The sequence below is a fragment of the Mobula hypostoma genome, chromosome 13, assembly GCF_963921235.1.
Source record: "Mobula hypostoma chromosome 13, sMobHyp1.1, whole genome shotgun sequence".
NCBI lineage: Eukaryota > Metazoa > Chordata > Chondrichthyes > Myliobatiformes > Myliobatidae > Mobula > Mobula hypostoma.
Genome location: NC_086109.1, coordinates 9,427,348 through 9,450,427, shown reverse-complemented (window position 1 = coordinate 9,450,427; position 23,080 = coordinate 9,427,348). Strand labels below are relative to the sequence as shown.

The window sequence follows — 23,080 nt, the reverse complement described above, 5'->3', positions numbered from 1 at the left end:
GAGGGGTAAATCTTAGCCAGAACTACAAGGAGAACTTCTAAAATACTGACGCACCAAGGACCATAGGTTGACGGTCCGGAGGTGGCATCTCCTGGGGGGTTGGGGGCCTGTCGGTGTGAGGGAGTGGGTGGAAGCAAGAGGGCTTGCTTTGCTGTTACTGTTTGTGTTGTTGCGCTGAGCATGGTGAGCATGCTAGGTTGGCACAGGGATGTGTGGCAACACTGGCCAGCCGCCCTCAGTACATCCTTAGGTTGTGTTGGTTTATATCACAAATGAGGCATTTCTCTGTATGGTGCAACGTGCATTGTCATATAAATAAGTAAAATAACCTTGTCATTTTTCAATGCCAGTCATCAATATTAATTCTAAATACAGTTGGGGTCCTAACACCAATCCCTGTGGAACACCACTTGCCAATCAGAGAAAGACCCATTTACACCCACTTCATTACCTGCTAATCAGCCATTCTTCTACCCAAAATATTGTCTCCTTTATTATGAATCTTTAGCTAGCCTAATAACCTTTGGCATAGCACCTTCATCAAATGCCTTCCTGAAATCCAAGTACAGCCATCGTACAAGGTAATTCTTCAAAGAAACAATTGCTCAAATATGATTTCACAAAACCATTTGCCCGAATACACTGATGTGAGGGCGATTCACAGCAAGTACCCATGTTTATTTAAATTCCTTGACCACTTAAATGGCAAGTGTTTTAATTGAATTCTTTTGCACATTGTTTGTTGTGGATTGTTTGGCTGTCTTTATGTATAGTTTTTTTTCCATAAATCTATTTTCCTATAAATGCCCACAAGAAAATTAATCTCAAGGTAGTGTATAGTAACATTGGGTGGCACGGTAGCGTAGTGGTTAGCACAGTACTTTACATTGCAGACGACCCAGGTTCAAATCATGCCTCTGCCTGAGAGGAGTTTTGTATGTTCTCCCCTTGAGTTTCCTCTGGGTGCTCTGGTTTCATCCTTCCTGTGACAAGGCCAGGATTAAACTGGGGGATTTCTGGACAGTAAGCTCAAAAGGCTGGAAGGGCCTATCTGCGTTGCTACTCAATCAATAAATGTACTGTATGAATTTTGATAATAAGTTTGAATTTGACCTCTTTTAAAAGAAAATACTGAAACAATTTGTTTGAGTCCATTTCTTTATTCTATATGCCATGTTTGAAGGCCAATAAAGTATGATACAGCATTGCTCTTACACATTTACTTGTTATATTTCATACATTTCCATACAGCATATAAACAAAGTATGAAATGGTGCTAACAGTATAATACAATGCAATTATAAACATAACCTGATTTCCATAAAACAGAAACATCCAACTTAATTGCTCATCCCTCAGGAGGATTTTTTTTTAGTGTAGTCACTTCATTAAAGTCATAAATACTCAGGATCAGACTACAATTACTTTTACTGAAATTACAATATAATTATTCTGCTTAAGCGTACCTACAGTTTGCCCAAAGAAAACTAAACTACATTTAACCCTTCCTCATCCACAAGGGTACAAACAGCACTTTTTCGGTTAATAAGATTTTTGAGCTCAATTTAAACTAGAGACTTTTGTTAAACAGAGAGAATAATATTTTAAAGATAAAGTAATGACTTAGGTATGAGTAGTTTTAACAATGGTTGTAGTGCAGAACATATCAGGACTTTGGATGAAAGATGTGCAAAATCTACCAAGAAACATCAAGACAAGCAAACTGAATTGTGGCTGCAAGTTAAACTGCTGAGTTTTATCATCTAGCAGCTATGGATTATCAGTACCATCAGAATGAACAAAGTGGGTTTGAACGTCATGGATTGGAAAGGGTTAAAAACAGCACAGTTCATCAACTCATGGACATCAGGGTTTAGATGATAGGATAATCACAGAATTTACACAGTTCCCAACCATGTAAAAAGCATTTTGTAGATGAATTGGAAATTCAGTCTGTGGATTTAATGCAAGTCAGTTTTAAATGACACCAGACTGTACAATAAGTCAAAGTCATTAGCCACAGGGGACTATTCTATTCAGTGGGATAACAAGGTAATACCTTTTTTTGACTACTGCTTGCAAATATGCCCAATGTGAGAACCATAGGTCTGATATGCCATTTGGAAATGCAAATGTTTCAAACCTCTTTTCCCTGGTTTGGAGAATGAAGAACTAAAGGAAGCAGGTTTAAGATGAGATAGGAAAATTTCCCTGGGAAGGAGGGGAGGGGGTAACTTTTTTAAAAAAAAACAAAAAACATGTGTAATGAGCTGCCAGAGGAAGTGGATGAGACAGGTAAACAGCAACTTTTAAAAGACTGTTCCACAGGTACATAGATTGGGAAGGTTTAGATGGCTAAAGACCAAATAAAGGCAAATGGAACTACCTTAGATGGGCACCTTAGTCAACAAAGACTAGTTGGGTTGAAGGGCTGGCTTCCATGCTGTACGACTATGACTCTGTGGCCCTAAGCTGATGCTAAGAGACATTTGGTCAAATTCCAAATGCCTGAACTGATCACCCAGACATACAGTATTTTGAAATCCTAACATTTTAAACCAGTTAATATGAGGAGCTCTGAACTCACTATGAGCCTGTACTCACTGAAGCTTAGAAGAACAGGAGTGGGGGGGACTCATTGAAACCCATCAAATATTAAAAGGCATAGTCATAGTGAACATGGAGAGGATGTTTCCCATAGTGGGGGAGTCTAGGACCAGAGGGCACAGTCTCAGAATACAAGGATGTTCCTTTAGAACAAGAGATGAGGAAGGATTTCATTAGCCATAAAAAGGTGGTTAATCTGTGGAATTCATCGCCACAGATGGCTGTGGAGGCCAAGTCACTGGGAACATTTAAAACAAAGGTTGATAGGTACTAAATTAGTAAGGGCATCAAAAGTTACAGGGAGAAGGTAGGAAAAAGGGGTTGAGAAGGATAATAAATCAGCCATGATGGACTGGCGGAGCAGACTCAATGGGCTGAATGGCTCCTTTGTCTTATGGTTTTCGTGCTATTTAGCTCTATGAACTCTATAATCATGACAATGATTTTAAACAAAGGAGGACTAAAACCTACTCACTTGAAATTAGTGTTCAGATTTTAAATCTAATTATATTCCTGTAAATTGTTGATTTGGCAAAAACAATTGGTTGTAGAATTTAACATTATTTTAACCATAATTTTATCATGATACATGTACCTGCACTACCAGTGACAACGTAAATTTTAAATGGCAGCTTTCATGGAAGGTTGGAAATTTTATTCCCTCAAACCCAGAAAAGAAACCATGATCATACTTCAGCACTGCAGAACATCAGCTTTCTGCTTATAAAGCAATCAAGTACAAAAACAATCCATTATTTTTAAAATACTCATCTTTAAATAGAAATTAATTCAGCTAAAAAATGTTTCTGCATTTCTTCAGATTCATTGAGTCCCATCGACATTCAAGAAATTCTGTGATTACCTTCATCCGTGCCTTGCTAAAGCTCACAGAAGCTGATATATACAGCTGCATCCAAGGGCATCTACAGAACTACGTGCAGTACACAAGAAACTTCTACTAAACTGGCAGCAGATCAGCGCGTGCAGAGGAATGAAGTACCTTAAGACAGTGATGCACATGGTCTGGAACCTGCTCAGAGAATTCGTTCATGAAACTTTACACAATACTGAAGAGATCGCTCCTGCTGAAATTTTAAAGTAACCACACAACAAAGCCTGCGCAAATGCGCTTTTGACTAGAGGCATAAAATGTCACTAGTGGGTCAACAAAGGCATTGCAAATCATTCACAGTCCCTACAACCTATACCTGGTTTAAACATTCTTCATTGAATTCCCAGTATTTTTGAAGAACACAGGTGTTCACTGCATATTGGTCATCAGTGCTGAAGAATGAAACCACTTTCCACTTTTACACACTACATATTTTGAGGCCAAGAACACAAATTTGTGAATGTTATGGCCAGTACAGCAAGTGTGGCCAAAGGTGACAGCATTTAAGACTCTTGCTTCTGTCTAAACATCTGGCTAGCATAGTGATAAGGCACTCGCTTGTCTTCTTTACAGATTATAGACAGAGTCAGGCAAAGCCTTGCATTTCAAAAGTAATTGCAATAAACCAAACGTTGGCAATGGTAGTATCTTTTAATCTTCCCCACCACACCAAAACCACTCTCCACAGAAAGGTACTGCTACGAGTCTATTCACATGGCAACTTAGGCACTTGTGCTCTAGTAGAATTTTAGCATTAATCTGTAAACATAACTTCAGCTGTCTCAGAGGTTCTCCATACTTTTTACCAAAAAAAGGGGTTAAAGTGTCTTTGTACAGGAATTTCTATAAAGAACTTTTAAATTTAAAACTTTGTCTTGTGCATAATGCCTTAACCAGATCTCCCTGTTTGTTTTGGGAAAAGATAGTGGCCATTGCTTTAAGGCTGACATTACACTTAAGGATCTGGCCAAAGTCAACAAGATATTCAAGGACACTTGGCTTTGATCCACAGATTTAAAGTGACCTTGAAGGTTGCTCAGCAGCTTCAGAGACAGCTGCCCTTGCCTTGGGGTTGCTGTGAAGGAACTGTAGCTGGACAAGAGACAGGGTTCAAGTCACAGTTTCAAACTATTTTAATTTATATTTCTATTAGTGGGTCAGAACTAGTTCTGGCTGTAATGGAGCTCAAAGATGGCTTCTTGTCCTAATTGGATTTGAATCTGAGACTTTAAGGCATTGGTCAGATTGCTCTTCGAGTTATTGTGAGCCCCTTATCAAAAAGGAAAGATGCGCTGGCATTGGAGAGGGTCCCAGGAATGAAACGGTTAACATGTGAGGAGTGTTTGATGGCTCTGGACCTGTACCTGCTAGAGTTTAAAAGAATGAAAGGGCAATCTCATTGAAACCTATCGAATGTTGAAAGGCCTAGATAGAGTGGACGTGGAGAGGATGTTTCCTATAGTGGGGGAGTCTAGGACCGGGGGTAAAGTTCCAAAACACAAGGACATCCCTTTAGAACAGAGATAAGGAGGAATTTCATTACCAGGGGGTGGTGAATCTGTGGAATTCATTGCCAAAGATGGCTGTGGAGGCCAAGTTATTGGGTATGTTTAAAGTGGAGGTTGATAGGTTCTTGATTGGTAAGGGTGCCAAAGGTTATGGGAATAACAAATCAGCAGCAGACTCAATGGACCAAGTGGCCTAATTCTGCTCCTGTGTCATATGGTCTCGTTGAAGAGAATAAGGTCTTCTTCACCTACTAGCACTTAAAGCACATAACTTCAAGAAATTCTGACCAATCTTAATCCAGAGGGAGTTCAGCCCAAAGTATAAGTCAATCTAATTTGGCACTCATTAACCTCATTTAAGACAGACCAAACAAGGCTGCTACTGAATCTAATCAATGCAGCTCAGCCACATTCAGGACTTGACAGCAAATATCAAGCCTTCACATTAGATCTAATGATATCTGACCCCTAAGTGCAAAAGAGGGCAAAGTGGGAAAGAAGTTACATTGTTTAGCTCTGCTGAACCACACTCTGATGACTACAGACATTATATACTGTATATTTAGTAGTTAATACTGTGTAGCCATTCAGCTGGCAAACCCAATGTTAAAAGTTGTGCACAAGACTGCTGCAATTGAAAAAGCAGACAAAATCCCTCGCAGCAGAGGTGAATGGTGTAGATGATCCTAGCGTGAGGACTGAGTGAACAAAGGCCATGTGTACTGGCTCAGTGGAGGAGAAGCTGAAAGCTACCAACTGCACTTACTGTCAGAAGTGGTAAGTTGGATGCTCGCAACTTTCAAAATACACTGAACACATTTTCAAAGCTGCAATATATTCATCATCTGGTTCCAATTTCTGGGTTTATTAGTTTCAACACTGATAAGGTAATGGGTTAAAAATGCAAAAACAAAGAACATTAATGAACTATCAATTAGTAAGCAAAGATTCCAAATTTCAAATTGCATGGAACTGAATTGTTAAAGTGTTATACGTTGGCGCCACCTGGTGGAATAGTACGCTCAACACTGTCTACTCCTTATGCTCCTTTGCTTGCTTCCATCATTTATCAAGTTGTTTCTCAGGAATGACATAAAAAATATTTTGTTCCTCCAACACCACTTGTCACCAGGCAGATTAATCCAAATACTTCTTACTTTCGACTTCATTTTAGGGAAGAGGGAAATGGCATCATTAAGGAACCCCTACTACAATTAAAAAGGAGGTACAGGAGTTTGAAGAAACTCAATATTTTAGGACAAGCTTCTTCCCCTCTGTCATCAGATTTCTGAATGGACAATGAACCCATGAACACTACCTCCTTTACAGGAAGTAATGGGCCACATTGCTGTAACACAAGAAGGTAATGGAGGTTAATATAGAATCTTACTGCATTCCGCTATTTTTGCTCTTTTTATACTACTTAATTTTTTTTTGTAATTTATAGTATATTTTATGCATTGCAATGTACTGCTGTGGCAAAAAGAATTTTACAGCATATGTCAGAGATAATAAATCTGATTTTGATTCGGGTTCTGATTATCACAGATATCCGCCATCCTTTCCTCACGACTTCCACAGGAGATTAATTCCAGCCCAGCAAGAATCTCTGGGAAACAATAAAATCCAGGGATACAAATAGGTGTTATCCTTCCCTGCCTATATCAACGATTCCTGCTACAGGCAGCCACAGAGTTCGAAGATCTGAATCAAAGCGATGTCTGTTCTGCATGACCTCAGCAATCTATGGGAGATCTAACCAACTCTGCAAAGGCCAAATTTGATTTTCTTTACTTTAATTCCGTTCATTTCCTTGCTGTACAATTCAGTTTAATTGTGAAAACTGGGAAGCTGTGAGCAAAATACACTGTGATTCTCATCTAACTTTGTAAATCCTGCAGTCAAATGATTGTTGTCTTAGTAAACATTCACACTACCAAGCAAATTTAAAAGGAAAACAGGGGAATGCCAAGGTTCTATATTAATCTCTACAACCTCCTTGTGTTACAGCGATGTGGCACATTACTTCCTCTAAAAGTGCTGATCTTATAGCTAATATGAGATGGAATCTTTTTAGGGAGATTGGAAAGAAGTATGGGGGGTGGGATGTCAGATGCAAGGTTTTTTTTTAAAACAGGGAGTGTGGGGGTGGTGGAACGCCCTACCAGGGTAGTGGTAGAGGCAGATACATTAGGAACATTTAAGAAAAACTCTTACATAAGCGCAAGAATGATAGAGCAATGGAGGGTTATGTGAAAGGGGAGGGTTAGATTGATCTTAAAGGTCACAACATCATGGGTCAAAGAGTCTGTATTGCGCTGTACTGTTCTACAGTATGTTCTAAATATCAAGCCACAATCGACAAGCAAAGATGTCAACTGTACAGAGATAGCTATTAATATTTTATACTTTCTGCCTATTAAATGGACCCTTTTCTAGCTACCAACAGCACCAAACCTAATGCAAACTAAACTGCAGATCATCTCTCACTGTAGTAATCATAATTTAGTTATTATTAGGCTTCTAAAGGAATGTGAGCAAAGCCTGTGTACCCAAGTAATAAGTGGAATTAGATCTAGGAATGTCACGTGAATTAATGACACTTTGCCTTATACAGCAGTTAATATCACAGGGATTTCAAAACAAGATTATGAATTTTAAAACAAGCTTCAAATATATTAATTGGATAAAAGAATGCAAGAGTTTAACAAGTTGAGACATTAAAGCACGAAACTGAAACTTCAGTTTTAAACATCTTAATTACATTTTTTTATATCATCTTGGACAGGTACTCAGAAAGGAAAGGCAAAGAGAGATACGAGTTTAAAATAGTTAAATGCGATTAGTGCAGACAGGCATCATGGCTGGCATGGTGACGTGAGCCAAAAGGGCTTATTTTTGTGTTGTATGTTTCTATGATCTTTAATAGATGATAGTATAGTGGTGCCTTTCCTATCCTCGGTTTTGTTTTGGTCTGAGCAGTTCACAGCCGTCAACTCAATCTCTACAAAATACATAAATATACTGCAGCTTTAAAAGGCATATTGGGAAAGTTGAACAAACTCAGAACGTCAGGCAATCTGTTCAACTGCCGGTAGTTATTCCCACAGACTTGGGAAAAAGGCTTATGGCCAAACACTTGTTCAATGGTCACATTTAATGGTAAAAGTATAAGGTGATAAAACTGAACTCTGGTCCTTTTTACTTAACTACAGCTAAAATACAACGCATAAATTAGCAATTAAAGTACCTATAATCTGAAGGAGCAAAGAAGTCTCAGTGTAAACAAGGAACCAGACGGACTGGATTTTGTTAAACACTATTTCATGCATGGAGAGGGTTGGCACTTTGTTTGGCACATTTTGTAACCCTGAAAATGTCAAGATGCCAAGAACAGAAAAAGAGGCAAATTAAGGATGTTCAATATAAATTGCAGAAGGCCACCTTGATGAAAGCATATTCTTTCGATGCAACGTACAATATACAATTACTCCACAGTTCCCTATGAGTTATCAAAAGAATAGATATTGTTGGACCTTTTCCCATTTTCTAAGCAGATGTATTGTTAACTTAAAGAACTGAAATTTTCTTGGATATATCTACACAATTTTCAAAAAGGAAATTACTATGAAGCTATTACTGCCCACGTCACTATATCCACTGGCCTTTTACCACCTCTTTTAATGTTCCCATTTGAACCTAACTTACCTCCCCATTCTTTTCAGCCATTTTGTTTTCATTTCTTCTCTTTCAATCACCCTTCCCATCCCTGCAAAGGCACTGAACCGTCCTTGAAATGGAGGAGTCCAGGGAAACGGCTTCATCCCTCCCACCTCAGGAAGCTCTAATATTGTGGAGAATGGCCACTGTTCTCACATGTAGATGTCCAAGGTGAAGGCTGTTCTTCACACAGAATACAAACCCACGCCCTTCAATGTGAACCATGTTATCGTACTTGGATAAGAAATTCCAGTTTGCATCTCAAACAAATGCCACTCTCCCAAATAAATCATTGCCATTACTTAACCAAAGTAACACACACAAAATGCTAGAGGAACTCAGGAGGTCAGGCAGCATCTATGTAAAGGAATAAAGAGTCACCATTTTGGGTTGAGATTTTCATCAGGCCAAAACGTCAACTCTTTATTCCTTTCCACAGATGCTGCCTGACCTGCTGAGTTCCTCCAGCATTTTTTGTGTTACTCTGGATTTCTATCTTCTGCAGTCTCTTGTCCTTATGCAAAGTTTTGACTTGAGACAGCTATTCCTTCCCCTTCTTCTCACCTCAACAGATGCTGACTGACAACCTGAGCTCCTCCAGCAGATTGCTAATTGTTCCATTGCATTCTACTGTTGACTTTCCCCACCAGGCATGGAAATAGCTACTTCAGGGATACCTCATTTAATTTGCACCTGTGCTAATTTTATTAATACAGCTATAAAGGATCAAAGTCAAACACTAACATTCCTGTTGGCAATGATAATTGGAAGTGTTTCATTGAGCAGATTACCTTTGAAATTTGTACCAAACATCCTTAACCTCATTGACAGTAGTGACTGAGATTCTCATATAATTTGCCACAGAATGCATGGCAAGTTTATGCTGATGAATGCATAGTAATGACCATCTTCAAAACACCATCAACATAATTCCTGAAACCCGGATCAAAGACAGTACGTCTCCAAGAACCTGTACATGGTCGATTTCAAACAGTTTTAAATAGGATGCACATCAACGAATGAAATGACTTCATAAAGCGTTGAAATTTACTAAAAGCACATGGCCCTATTCTTAAAGTAGCAGCCCATCAAAATGTCTTTTTCTTTTTACCAAGAGTCTTAAACTCAGAGGATCACTGCAGGAATGTAGTAATAATTTAAAGCCATTCTAAAATATTTGTGTATTTCTGACCTTTGGACAGAGACTGTTCCTTTTTTAAAAAAAAGGCAAAGTTTTCTTTAAAGAAAATGCAGACGATAATGTACCATATTTGACACTTCAGAAGTAGAACATTTTCAATGAATTCATTTTTAATGGCAACTATGGCTAGCAGTGGGTCCCAACAAATGAAGAGCTGTAACAAAACACAGAAGAAGGATTAAAAATGTGCATAAAAATAGGCATATGACTCACTTCATTGAAGCATTAAATACATAACCCAAAGTAAAATTTCTTTCATCATTATTTTTTTTCTGTAAGCTTACACCACTGCAGTACGCAAAATCAAATTGGGTGGCACTGTAGCGTAGTGGTTAGCACAACGCTTTACAGTACAGGCGACCCAGGTTTAATTCCCCCCGCCAGCTGTGAGGTGTTTGTACATTCTCCCCGTGACTGCATGGGTTTCCTCCTACAATCCAAAGAAATACTGATTGGTAGGTTAATTGGTCATTATAAATTGCCCAGTGATTATGCTAGGGATAAATCAGGGATTGCTGAGTGGTGTGACTTGAAGGGCTAGAAGGGTCTATTCTGCACTGTATCTCAATAAAATAAATAAAATAAAATCAATTCCAAAGGTGAAAGAATATCACTTAAAAAAATCCAAACATTTAAACATTTTGAAAAGAAAAGCACAGAAGAACAGAATGAGGGGTAGAACATGAATGGCTAGATAAAGTTGATTCTTCTAATCAAGTTCTGAAAGAGTTAACTAGCCAGGGTACTGATTAGAGTCAAAGAGTGATGCACATGGAAGTAGGCCATTCAGCCCACCAACCATCAACCACCCACCACCCATTTACACCACATCTACAATCATTGATTTCTCCCCTCACACTCTGAACAATTCATAGATTCTACCACTCACCAACATACCAGAGGAAATATACAATGGCCAGTTAACCTACCAACTAACAAGTCTTGGGTTTGTGGGAGGAGTCCAGAGCACCTAGAAGAAACCCAAATAAGGGAAAATCTGCAGATGCTGGAAATCCAAGTAACACACAAAATGCTGGAGGAACTCAGCAGGCTAGGCAGCATCTATGGAAAAATGTACAGTTGATGTATCAAGCCGAGCCCGCAATTACAGGGAAAACGTGCAAATTGCAATCAGACAGGGCCTATGAGATGAATGGCCTAACTCTGCTCCTGCGTCTCATGATCAGGATTAAACCTTGGTCTCTAGTGTTCTCCCTGCTAACTGCATCGTTGTGTTCCCGCAGTATGTCCTTATGTATCATGGGATAATAAGTGTAAAAGCTAAGTACTAAGGTTCATGTTTTATTTAAATTCCCAAAACAGACCAAACAAGAACCATATAGTTTCAAAACCTCCTACTGATCATCTCTATTTTAATTCAAATTAAATAACTCATATGAGCCTCATGAGATCCCTGATTTGGATTATCCCATGGTGTGTTATTAATAACAGGAGCAGAGTCAGCCAGGAATCACTGACGTGACCAGGGCTTCAAACTTGAAAGGGGATTCATGCACAAGTTCACAGGTCTGTGACCCGGAGTTCCAACTCAGCATCAAGATGCCCACTTGGAAGTCCTAAGTGCAGCATAATGCTGACAATATATTGATGATGAGCAAAGGGATCTTGGGGTCCAAGTTCACAGCTTGCTGAAAGTGGTTACACAGATTGATAGGGTGGTTAAGGCGGCATTATGGCATTCTTGCCTGATTATTCAAGGCACTGCACTGAGTTCAAAAGTCAAGAAGTTATGTTGCAGCTTCATGGTCCTTCCACTTCCTTTTCAGCCTTGACCCGAAACATTGACTATATATTCCTTTCCCTAAATGTGGCCTGAACTGCTGAGTTCCTCCAGCATTTTGTGTGCGCGTTGCTTTAGATTTTCAGCATCTGCAGAATTTCTCAGGTCTCTAAGATTCTAGTTAGGCTGCATCTGGAGCACTGTACAGTTCTGGTCACCCCATTATAGGAAGGATGTCAAGGCTTTAGAGAGGGTGCAGAAGAGATTTACTAGGATGTTGCCTGTGCTACAGCAAGAGGTTGGACAAACTTAGATTGTTTTCTCTGGAGTGAAATTCGCAGAGTGGAGATCTATAGAGGTTTTAAAGATTATGAGAGGCTTAGAGAGAGTAGAGAGAATATATCTTTTTCCCAGGGTTGAAGTGTCTAATACCAGACAGCACGCATTTAGGGTGAAAAGGGGCAAGTTTCTTTTAAAGAGCAAGTGGTGGGTAACTGGAATGCGCTGCCAGGGGCAGTGGTAGAGACATATACATTGGTTTAGATAGGCACATGGCTGGCCATTTGATTACTAATTTACTTGGTTCAACACAATAATATGGGCAAAAGGGCATGCTATGTTGGCACTGGAAGTGTGGTGACACAACCCTCACTGATGAGATTTGACACAAGCAACACTCTACCTTTCAATTACATGTGACAAGTAAAGCTAATCTTTAAATGCTAGGGCCCTGGGAAGTGTTGTAGATCAGAGAGAACTACGAGTGCAGGTACAGAGTTCCTTGAAAACGATGATACAGGTAGACTGGGTGGTGAAGGTAGCATTTGGTAGGCTTGCATTCATTAGTTAGAATAGAAGTTCAGGAGTTGGGACAGCTTGCTGCAGCCATACAAGACATTGGCAAGACCACATTTGGAATACTACATGCAGTTCTAGTCACCATGCTATAGGAAGGATTTCACTTAACTGGAGGAAGGACAAAAAAAAAAGATTAATATGGATAGTAATAGGACTGGAAGGCTTGGATTAAAGAACACAAGAGATTCTGTAGGAACTGGAAATGTAGAACATTTACACACACACACACACACACACACACACAAAAGGGTCACAGACCCAAGATGTTAGCTGTTTATTTCCCTCCACAGATGCTACCACAGCAGCTGAGCTCCTCCGGTATTTTGCTTTGGATTATAAGGAGAGCTGGATAGCACTGGACCATAGGAAGTTGAGAGGGTTATAAGCGCCCAGAGTGTTATAAAATCACAATGGACACAGAATGAATGACCAAAGTCTTCTTTCTCCGGAGAGAGGAGTTCAAGACTAGAGGGCATAGGCTTAGCCAGAAGAAGTGAGTGATGGAGTACAGTGTTGGGAAGTGTATGGCCATGCACTTTGGTAGAAAAAATAAAAGGGTAAAATAAATGAAGAGAAAATTCAAAAATCCAAAGTGCAAGTGCACTTGGGAGTCCTCATGCAGGATTCCCTAAAGGTTAACTTGCAGGCTGAGTCAGCGGTGACGAAGGCAACTGCAATGTTAGCATCCATTTCGAAAGGACTAGAATATAAAAGCAAGGATTAAATGTTGAGGCTTTATAAAGCATTGGTGAGGCCTCACTTGGAATATTGTGAGCAGTTTTGGGCCCCTTATCTAAGAAAGAATGTGCTGACATTGGAGAGGGTTCAAAAGAAGTTCACAAAAATGATTCCAGATTGAAAGGCTTATGATATGAGAAGCATTTGATGGCTCTGGGCCTGTACCCACTGGAATTCAGAAGAATGGGGGGTGGGGGGGGGGGTTCTGATTGAAACCTATCAAATGTTGGAAGGCTTCAACAGAGTGGATGTGGAGAGGATGTTTCCTATGGTGGGGTAGTCTAAGACCAGGGGACACAGCCTCAGAATACAGGGATGTCCATTTAGAACGGAGATCAGAAGGGAATTCTTTAGCCACAAAGTGGTGAATCTGTGGAATTTGTTGCCACAGGCATCTGTGGTGGCCAAGTAATTGTCCATATTTAAGACAGAGGTTGATAGATTCTTGATTAGTCAGGGCATGACAGGATTGAAGGGATACAGGGAGAAGGCAGGAGACTGGGGCTGAGGGGGAAATGGATCAGCCATGATGAAATGGTGGAGCAGACTCAATGGGCCAAATGGCTTAATTCTGCTCCTATATCTTATGGTCTTCAGAGGGAAAGATTTTAGAAGGAAAGCCTTTAACTAAAAGGGAAAGGTTTAAAAGGGCCCTGAGGGACAACTTTTTCCATACAGAAAGTCGAAATCAGCTGCCACAGGAAGTGGAAGAGGCAGGTACAAGTACATTTAAAAGACACAGGGATAGTTACATGGATAGGAAAGGGTTAAAGGGATATGAACCAAACAGACATAAATGGGACTATCTGAGTTAGACAACTTGGTCAACAAGGATGTCTTGGTCTGAAGGCGCTGTTTCCATCCTCTGTAGCTCTATGACTTTATCTAAGTTTGTGGGAAATTGCTGTGGATATTCTTGCATGGTGATATTTTCCACATTCCAACAAAGGATCTTCATTGGTTCTAGACTTCTGTAGGGAATCTTGACAGGGACAGGCTAAGTACTAAAGAATTCAAGCTGCTTTTTTATTTCCAGACTCATGGATAAAATGTGGCATCTCAAATATATCAATGCAGTGGAGAATTTTAGACAAGTAATGCAGCCAACCCACAATATATATAAAAAATATGTTGGACTAACATACTAAATCAGGAAAGTGACGGTGCTTACAATGGCAGGTCTGTACTGTTGTGCCTTGTCTTGCGTGACGTGCCATCATCTCTTGGTAGTGCTTTTTGCAAACTGGACATAGCAGCTGTCTTTTTAATGTCTATAACAGCGTAAAACTCAGTCCTACGTGTGGGAGTCGGCGGAACTGGAGTGCTGGGCATTTTGGGGGTTTGGGGGTTGTCCGAGTCACTGGCACCCTCCAGCTCCACTTGGATGTAGTTTAGTTGCCTCTGTTCGGGGCACGGGCGTTTAAAGTCAAAGCTGAAGACGTTTGGAGTGCAATCTCGCCGCCTTGTGAAGTCTACTTTGTGTAAACCAGGCTGAATTATTACATTCTCCGTGTTGACATAGTTCCGCAGCGGGTCAAGGTTACTGTGGTATCCATTTTGCGGGGGAGTCCCAGAGTCACTCCAATCCTCTTCCTCTCGCCTTTGTGTCTGGCTCTCCCACACAGGAGGCAAAGAGGGCAGATTTTCATAGTTCAGCATGGCTGTCTTCCTATGAGCACAGTTATTAAGGTTCTGGATATCCCCGCCCATCTTGAGTCGACCTCGTCGAAGCCCTGTACCAGAGGACATAGGTAAACCATTAACATTCTCATAAGTCATCTTGTTAGGGGCACACACCATATTCTGGTCATCACCATCCAGGACAATATCTCGGTCTTGGAAACTCAAGCTTCCACAGTTGTACTCAGCATGTTCTTTTTGTCTGTCCATTCTTTCGAGTTCCATCATTCTTTTCTGAACCGGCGTAGGTCCCAAGACAAACTTGACCTCACCTGGCTGCAGCAGGACTTGAGGAGATCTGTCTTCCATTGCAGGGCAGTGGTTTGCGTGGCTCTGCATCATGTCAGAGACAGAGGGCCGCGATTCTGGCAGACCATGAACACAGGGTCTCCTCTTCCGCTCCTCATCAACATTGGAAGTGTTCACGTATGTGTGAATCTGTAGAAAACAAGGCAACAAAAGGTTGGTGATAATTATGGCCACTGACTATGGTTGCATCATGGCCTGATATGGAAACACCAATGCCCAAGTACAGAAAAGCCTACAAAAAGTAGTGGAAACAGCCCAGTCCATCACATCTTTAAGCACATTTGCAAGGGGCACTGCCACAAGGAAGCAGCGCCCATCTTCGAGGACACCCACCATCCAGATCATGCTCTCCTCTTGCTACTACCATTGGGCAGAAAGGACAGAAGCCACTACACCAGGCTCAGAAACAGTTATTACCCTCAACCATCAGGCTTCTGGGATAGCGTGGATAACTTCATTCACCTCAACACTGAACTGAATTCACATCCTACAGGCTCACTTTCAAGGACTCTACACTCATGTTTTCAGTATAATTTATTGTTTTATTTGCAAGTTTGTCTTCTTTTGTGAATAGGTTCTTTCTCATTCTTTCCTAGCTTCATAAATTCTATTGTACAAACGTATTTTATTTTCCTGTTATTACTCTCAAGAAAATAAACCTTAGGTTAGTATACAGCGACATACATGTACTTTCATAGTAAATTTACCTTGACTTTTACTTTGACTTACAATTTATTAACACTACCAATTTTAATTAAGACGGCAGAAATGTACAATGATTCAAGTTGTCCATATTGTTTATCATGGAATCTGTTTTAATTCAAGCTAAGAGTTAGTCAATATGTAAAATGCAATTTTAACCAATTACAAACAATGCTTTTCTGAGAATCCAGCTGCCTATTGTGCAAACCCTCTTATGAAACTCACGCAGTCCCGTTGCTTTGGCTGCGTAATTTGACATTGACATGGTGAGTGTGAATCAAGTCTTAAAAAAAATTTTCCAATTAAAATAAATTCCTTTAAGCACATACTTATCAGTGAATGTGCACATTTTAACAACGTTAAATGGCATCTTCCTTTTTGGGACAGAAATCTACGGTGGTAAGTTGGTTGTTAACTTTGATAACAGATACAATCGTCTGTGTAAAAGTTTAACAGGGCTTTAATTATTATGTTGGAAACATCAACACACACTGATGATGTGCACTTTACATCCTATCTGTGCGTCTTTTCTAGTATATTCACAGCTGAAAGAGTTTCCATGAGATTTTGGAAATCTCATTGGCGTAGTGATCAGCCAGCTGCATTCAAGGAATGCCGTTATTGCCACTCTCGTAGATTTGGCATATTTCTCTCAAATCATACCCCAGGTGACTATGCTCCCCTGTAATGACAACTGCAGGACTATATACATGTATGCAGTCGACACTACCTGAACAAGAGTCCAGCTTCTTGTCACACAACCCAACCCATTTTACTCACCTTCCAGCTTACAGGATTTGGAGGAGGTGAATCAGCCCTTTCTAGTCTATTCCACCATTTAAATTGGTCATAGCTAATCTGCATCTCAAAGCCACCTACTTGCCTGGCTTCATAACATTTAATACAAATCTAATTTTCAGTCCACTCGGCCACAATGTCACTCATTAGAGGTAGGTGTAGAGTGGAGAGAATTTGATTTTCTCTATTACTTTCCAAGTATAATACCCAAAGCCTAGGGTTTTCCCATATTATAAAAATGTCTACCTTCCGGCACATTACTTACTGTTTCATTACTGACTAATTTTATTTATGTACAAGAAAAGATTACTTTCACATAGCGGCTTCTCCGTTCATAAGTTTCTGTCTACACACCTGATCATCACCTCCTACAATGAGAGGGTGGGTGGACTCTTCCCCCACTGATGAGAGACGTGCGCTTCCAATGGAAGGATGTCGAGTTGAAGGGTGAGAGGAGCCATCTCCCATTGGTGGGTAACAAGGGAATCCGTTTGGAAATCCGGGCACAGTGAAACCAGGGGCTGAAAGCAAAGTTACAGCTTTACTTAGTAGAAGAATTGCATCTAACACGATCGAAAGTAATTCACCTTTATTTCTCTGTTCTAACCCGGCCAGATGCCAAGAAAGTACAAAGATTATTGTAACTTTAAAAACAATGATCCCACTAACATGAAGATGATGCACGTTTGAAAAATGGTCCACACCAGTTGGTAGGAGTTGTGCTGGGTCAGATCAATTTTGGGATTTAGATTTACAACCTGACTACCAGAGGTAATGTCTCAGGATGGTGACATTCATCATTAAGTATCTCACCATCCAAGCCATGCCCTCTTCTCACTGTGCCAACAGGCAGGGGTCTGAAGATCCACACCTCAAGATTCAACAACAGTTTCTTCCCCCACAGCCTTCAGGTTCTTGAACTGACCTGAAAAACTTCAATTCTACTCAAATGACATTTCCATCAACTTGCACTAATGTCATTACGTTTGGTTTTGTTCACTTTGCCTTGTCGAGTTATATAGAATTTATTTTAACTGAAGTTTACGTAATCTACGTTTGTCACGTCTGTATTGTCCTGTACTGCTGATGCAGAGAGTTAATCCTCATGGTATGTGTGCCCATGACAACAAACTTGAACTGTGACTTGAGGCCATCAAAGAGATGACAATGCAACAGCACAAATTATTAATCCAGAAGCCTCTTTCACGGCGCTACAAGGAATAACAGAGTGGAGATTTAAACTCTGCCTTGCAAGGACAAGAGAGTACTTCCCCTGCAACTCAACTACTTCATACATTTTTTTTTAAACCAACAAAAAACGGGCACCTGCCAAGTTTTTGCCCAACTGGTCTCCACAATACTTGAAAAAAAATTCTGGTATATCGTGGAGTATTGCTTTCCACATCCTGCCCAATTTTCCAATTAAATCACTGCCTAAAAGGTGTCCATCACTATCAGAGCAGCAAAATAATCCAGACTCTAAATCACAGCCTCAGAATACAAGGACGTCCCTTCAGAAAGGAGATGAGGAGGAATTTTTTCAGCTAGAGGGTGGGGACTCTGTAGAATTCACTGCCACAGAAAACTGTGGAGGCCAATTCATTGGGTATACTTAAAGTAGACGATGATAGTTTCTTGGTCAGTAAGGGCATCAAAGGTTATGGGGAGAAGGCAGGTGAATGGGGTTGAGACCGATAATACATTTGTAAATCACCATGTTCGAACGGTAGAGCAGATTCAATGGGCTGAATAGCCTACTTCTGCCCCTATGTCTCATGGTCTTTCAATCCCTTCTTTCAAATTTAATATCAACTTCTTCAGCCAAGCTTTTGATCAGCGCTCCCTTAAACATTGTCATTTAGGTGTCCATCCTGTCAATACAATCTCTAGGCCTTTGAAAATAATTCCTAAAGTACTGTCCAAAAGTCTTAGGCACATATATATACATAGCTAGAGTGCATAAGACTTTTGCTCAGTACTGTAGTAATTTCATGCTGTACTGTACTACTGCAAAAAAAAACACAAATTTCATGACATATGTGAGTGATGATAAACCTGATTCTGATATGAGTCTCTAATGTGGACTGAGAATGAGAAGGGGGCAGGCAAAGAGGAATCATGGTAGGGAAAAGGGGAAGGGAGAGGGGAGGGAGCGGGAAGAACCAAAGAGACATTCTGTAATGATCAGTAAACCAATTGTTTGGAATCAACTGATCTTACCTGGTGTCTCATTGCCGGGTGTGTCTGCACCCGTGCCACCCTCTGCCCCTGGGCACTCCTCCTCTGCCACCTAACCCACACCCCTCCACCCTGACCATTCCCAACATCCTCTGCTCCCACCAGATTTACAAACTCTCTCTCCACTCCACATTGACAAATACAGTAACTGTGCAAAATTCTTGGGCACACTTGCTACTATATAAAAGATTTTACAGTGCTGTACATATTGTTGCCAGTTGCAGATGGCAACAGGGCATCAAAAGGAACGCAATAAGATTAATCTTAAAGCCCACTTTCTGTCCACCTCAGTCAAGCCAAAAGCTTTCTCCATGAGTACTCACTGGTCGGAGTCTGCGGCGTCCTTGGTAAATCAAGTTCCGTCGGATGAGGGTTTCTCGATATCATCATGGGCTCCTCGACGACGTTAATACTGTTACACTGCATGATCTCCTGGAGAAGGTTAAAAATCTCCTCGGCACGTGCACACTTGAAGGCAAAAATGCCTGCAAAATAAGTACACAGAAGAAATTGCATACTGTGAAAAAGACTTCAAGGAATTAGAGAACATGCTCAGTGAAATTCAGAATTTGATCAACTCTTCACTGAATATCAGCTATCAGTTTTTATTTTAAATAACACAAGAAATTCTGTGGATGCTAGAAATCTTGAACACTGCAAATAAAATCCTGGATGAACTCAGCAAGTCAGGCAGCATCTATAGAGGGGACTAAAGAGTTGATGTTTCGGGCCGAGGCTCTTTATCAACACTGGGTCTTGAAACAAAACATTCACTCTTTATTCCTTTCCATAGATGCTGCCCGATCTGCTGAGTGACTCCTGTATTTTGTGTCTGTTGATCAGAACTGTAAAGAGAGAAGATTAAGCTTTTTAAATAATTGTTCAGCATGAACGATGTGTGCAGCATAAAATTCCATTCATAAATGCAATACACCACAAAAGAATAGCTTTATATACCACACATGGAGTTTAAGTACTTAAACATAAAACACGTTATTAATTTTAGGTACAGTGCAAATACTTTGCATTTTCCTGCTGTGACAATCAGTTCTACATTACAAATTTCTCTGCAGTTCTTTCAGAAAACAGCAGGTGGTGCTCACAAATCATTACATGTAAAAATGAAAGAAGCTTCACGAACAAATTTCCGCTTGCTACAGAGATTGATTCTAAATTATTAACTAAAGAAAAAGAAAAAGCTCATTCACTTGTGCAAAGCAAAAATCATCATTTATATAGGATTAGAAATGAGAAGAATCACACTGTAGAGAAGTTACAGCATAAATGATAAAGTGTTCAACAAAATTCACCTCGGTCATAATGCGCTTCTAATTGCGATGTGCTGCAGGGATCAGAGAATTAAAGTCACAAACAATCGCAATCATTTTGTGAAAACTATGCTTGTAATTTTTCTTATCATGTCATGTAGATCATATCATAGTAAATGGAAATGGTTTCAAATTCAAAATGCACCGTTAGGATGTGAACATTGTATTTCCTATTCAATACTTCTGGAAATTGGGTGACCATTTTCATGAAGTAGCTCCAAATTTGGACTTTTAATAGGCAAGTAGCTGCAGGGAATGTACTTATTTATAGATAGAGCAGTGTCAGGCCCTTTCTGCCCCAGTGAGCCCACACCACCCAATTATACCCGTCACCAACCTGCTAACCCGTTTGTGTGTCTTTGGAACATGGGAGGAAACTGGAGAACCTGAAGGACATCCACATGGTCACGGGGAGAATGCACAGCAGCAGAAATGAACCTAGGCTGCTGGCGCTGTAGTAGCATTATGCTAACCATTACCCTACTATGCCACTTATGGATGGTACAGATGGTGTATACTGCAACCAAAATTTACAGAGATGTTCTGAAGAATACAGTGGTGTAGCATTAGCATAATGCTATAAGACCATAAGATACAGAAGTAGGCCATTCAGCCCATCGAGACTGCTCCGCCATTCAATCATGGGCTGATCCAATTCTTCCAGTCATCCCCACTCCCCTGCTTTCACCCCATACCCGTTGATGCCCTGGCTAATCAAGAACCTACCTATCTCTGCCTTAAGTGCACCCAGTGACTTGGCCTCCACAGCTGCTCGTGGCAACAAATTCCACAGATTGACCACCCTCTGACTAAAGTAATTTCTCCACATCTCTGTTTTAACAGGACGTCCTTCAATCCTGAAGTCGTGCCCTCTTGTCCTAGACTCCCCTACCATGGGAAATAACTTTGCCATATCTAATCTGTTCAGGCCTTTTAACATTCCGAATGTTTCTACGAGATCCCCCCTCATTCTCCTGGACTCCAGGGAATACAGCCCAAGAGCTGCCAGACATTCCTCATACGGTAACCCTTTCATTCCTGGAATCATTCTCGTGAATCTTCTTTGAAACCTCTCCAATGTCAGTATATCCTTTCTAGAATAAGGAGCCCAAAACTGCACACAATACTCCAAGTGTGGTCTCATGAGTATTTTATAGAGCCTCAACATCACGTCCCTGCTCTTATATTCTAAAAATGAATGCCAACATTGCATTCGCCTTCTGCACAACCGACTCAACCTGGAGGTTAACCTTTAGGGTATCTCGCACAAGGATTCCCAAGTGCCTTTGCATCTCTGCATTTTGAATTCTCTCCCCATCTTAAAAATACTCTGCCCGTTTATTTCTTCCACCAAAGTGCATGACCATACACTTTCCAACGTTGTATTTTACTTACCGTTTCTTTGCCCATTCCCCTAAACTATCCAAGTCTCTCTGCAGGCTCTGTTTCCTCAACACTACCCGCTCCTCCACCTATCTTTGTATCATCAGTAAATTTAGCCACAAATCTATTAACACCATAGTCCAAATCATTGACCATACATTGTAAAAAGCAGCGGTCCCAACACCAACCCCTGTGGAACTCCACTGGTAACCAGCTGCCAGCCAGAATAGGATCCCTTTATTCCCACTGTCTGTTTTCTGCCGACCAGCCAATGCTCCACCCACACTGGTAACTTCCCTGTAATTCCATGGGCTCTTATCTTGCTAGGCAGCCTCATGTGCGGCACCTTGTCAAAGGCCTTCTGAAATCCAAGTAAAGCACGCCTACTGCATCTCCTTTGTCTACCCTGCTTGTAATTTCCTCAAAGAATTGCAATAGGTTTGTCAGGCAGGATTTTCCTTTCAGGAAACCATGCTGGCTTTGGCCTAACTTGTCATGTACCTCCCAGTACTCCGAAATCTCATCCCTACCAATCGATTCCAACAACTTCCCAACCACTGATGTCAGGCTAACAGGTCTATAGTTTCCTTTCTGCTGCCTCCCACCTTTCTTAAATAGCATCACCAGCTGTAAGATCAAGATTCAATTCCTAATGCTGTCTGTAAGGAATTGTATATTCTCCCCCATGAACTCATGGACTTCCTCCGGGTGCTCCAGTTTCCTCCCACATTCCAAGGACATTCAGGTTTAAATTAGTGAGTTGTGAGCATGCTCTGTTGGCACCAGAAGCATGGCAACACTTGCAGGCTGCTCCCAGCAAAATCCTCATTGATTTAATTTAACACAAACAACACATTTTACTGTATATTTCGATGTACATGTGACAAATAAAGCTAATCTTAGAATACAGGAAGACCTCAAGTAAATAGGGTCAGTTAGCACAAGTCCAGGTGGCTACAGGCAAAAATATAAGGTAGTTGGGAAAAAAAGTCTATATAAAAAAGTCTATCTAAGACTTTCACCAAAATAATTGTGATTAACTGCACAAAACCAACCTTGCCCAGTTTGGCATCTTCTTCCACTTTCAAATGAGAAGAGGTTGGAATCATAGCCATAACGGCGCAGACAGAGGTAAGGCCATCTCACAGCATCTCGTTTCCTGGTGTGCAAAATTAACTCAGAGTTGGTCAGTTCCATGATCCCAGAGCCCAGTTCATTACCATCATCATCCACATTTGTCACCTGTAAGACAGAATACAGAACAGCATGATATGTGTTACATAGACAGATTACTTACTCAAAGATGCAGATGAATACATATAAAAACACACAGCATCCCCATGCCTGCCCAAACAAGCCTTGGTTCTTCTACATCAC

The 23,080-nt window shown here is 40.6% G+C and overlaps 1 protein-coding gene across 15 annotated transcripts in view; it reads right to left on the bottom strand.

Annotated features, from left to right (window-relative positions):
* Positions 1 to 1,152: 1,152 nt before the first annotated feature.
* The window catches only part of LOC134355408 (fibroblast growth factor receptor substrate 2-like), a 97,918-nt gene continuing 75,990 nt past the window's right edge, over positions 1,153 to 23,080 (bottom strand). For 13 of the 15 annotated variants that reach the window (XM_063065254.1, XM_063065252.1, XM_063065250.1 and 10 more), the window contains 5 exons: positions 22,759 to 22,945; positions 19,316 to 19,477; positions 17,109 to 17,275; positions 14,437 to 15,383; positions 1,153 to 10,082 (listed from right to left, as the gene is read on the bottom strand). In XM_063065254.1, the coding sequence (XP_062921324.1) occupies positions 10,055 to 10,082; positions 14,437 to 15,383; positions 17,109 to 17,275; positions 19,316 to 19,477; positions 22,759 to 22,945 (1,491 nt within the window). In that variant the 3' untranslated portion in view covers positions 1,153 to 10,054. Of the gene's footprint in view, positions 10,083 to 14,432; positions 15,384 to 17,108; positions 17,276 to 19,315; positions 19,478 to 22,758; positions 22,946 to 23,080 lie in introns of those variants that run through there. The other 2 variants (XM_063065256.1, XM_063065255.1) reach the window with 2 other exon arrangements.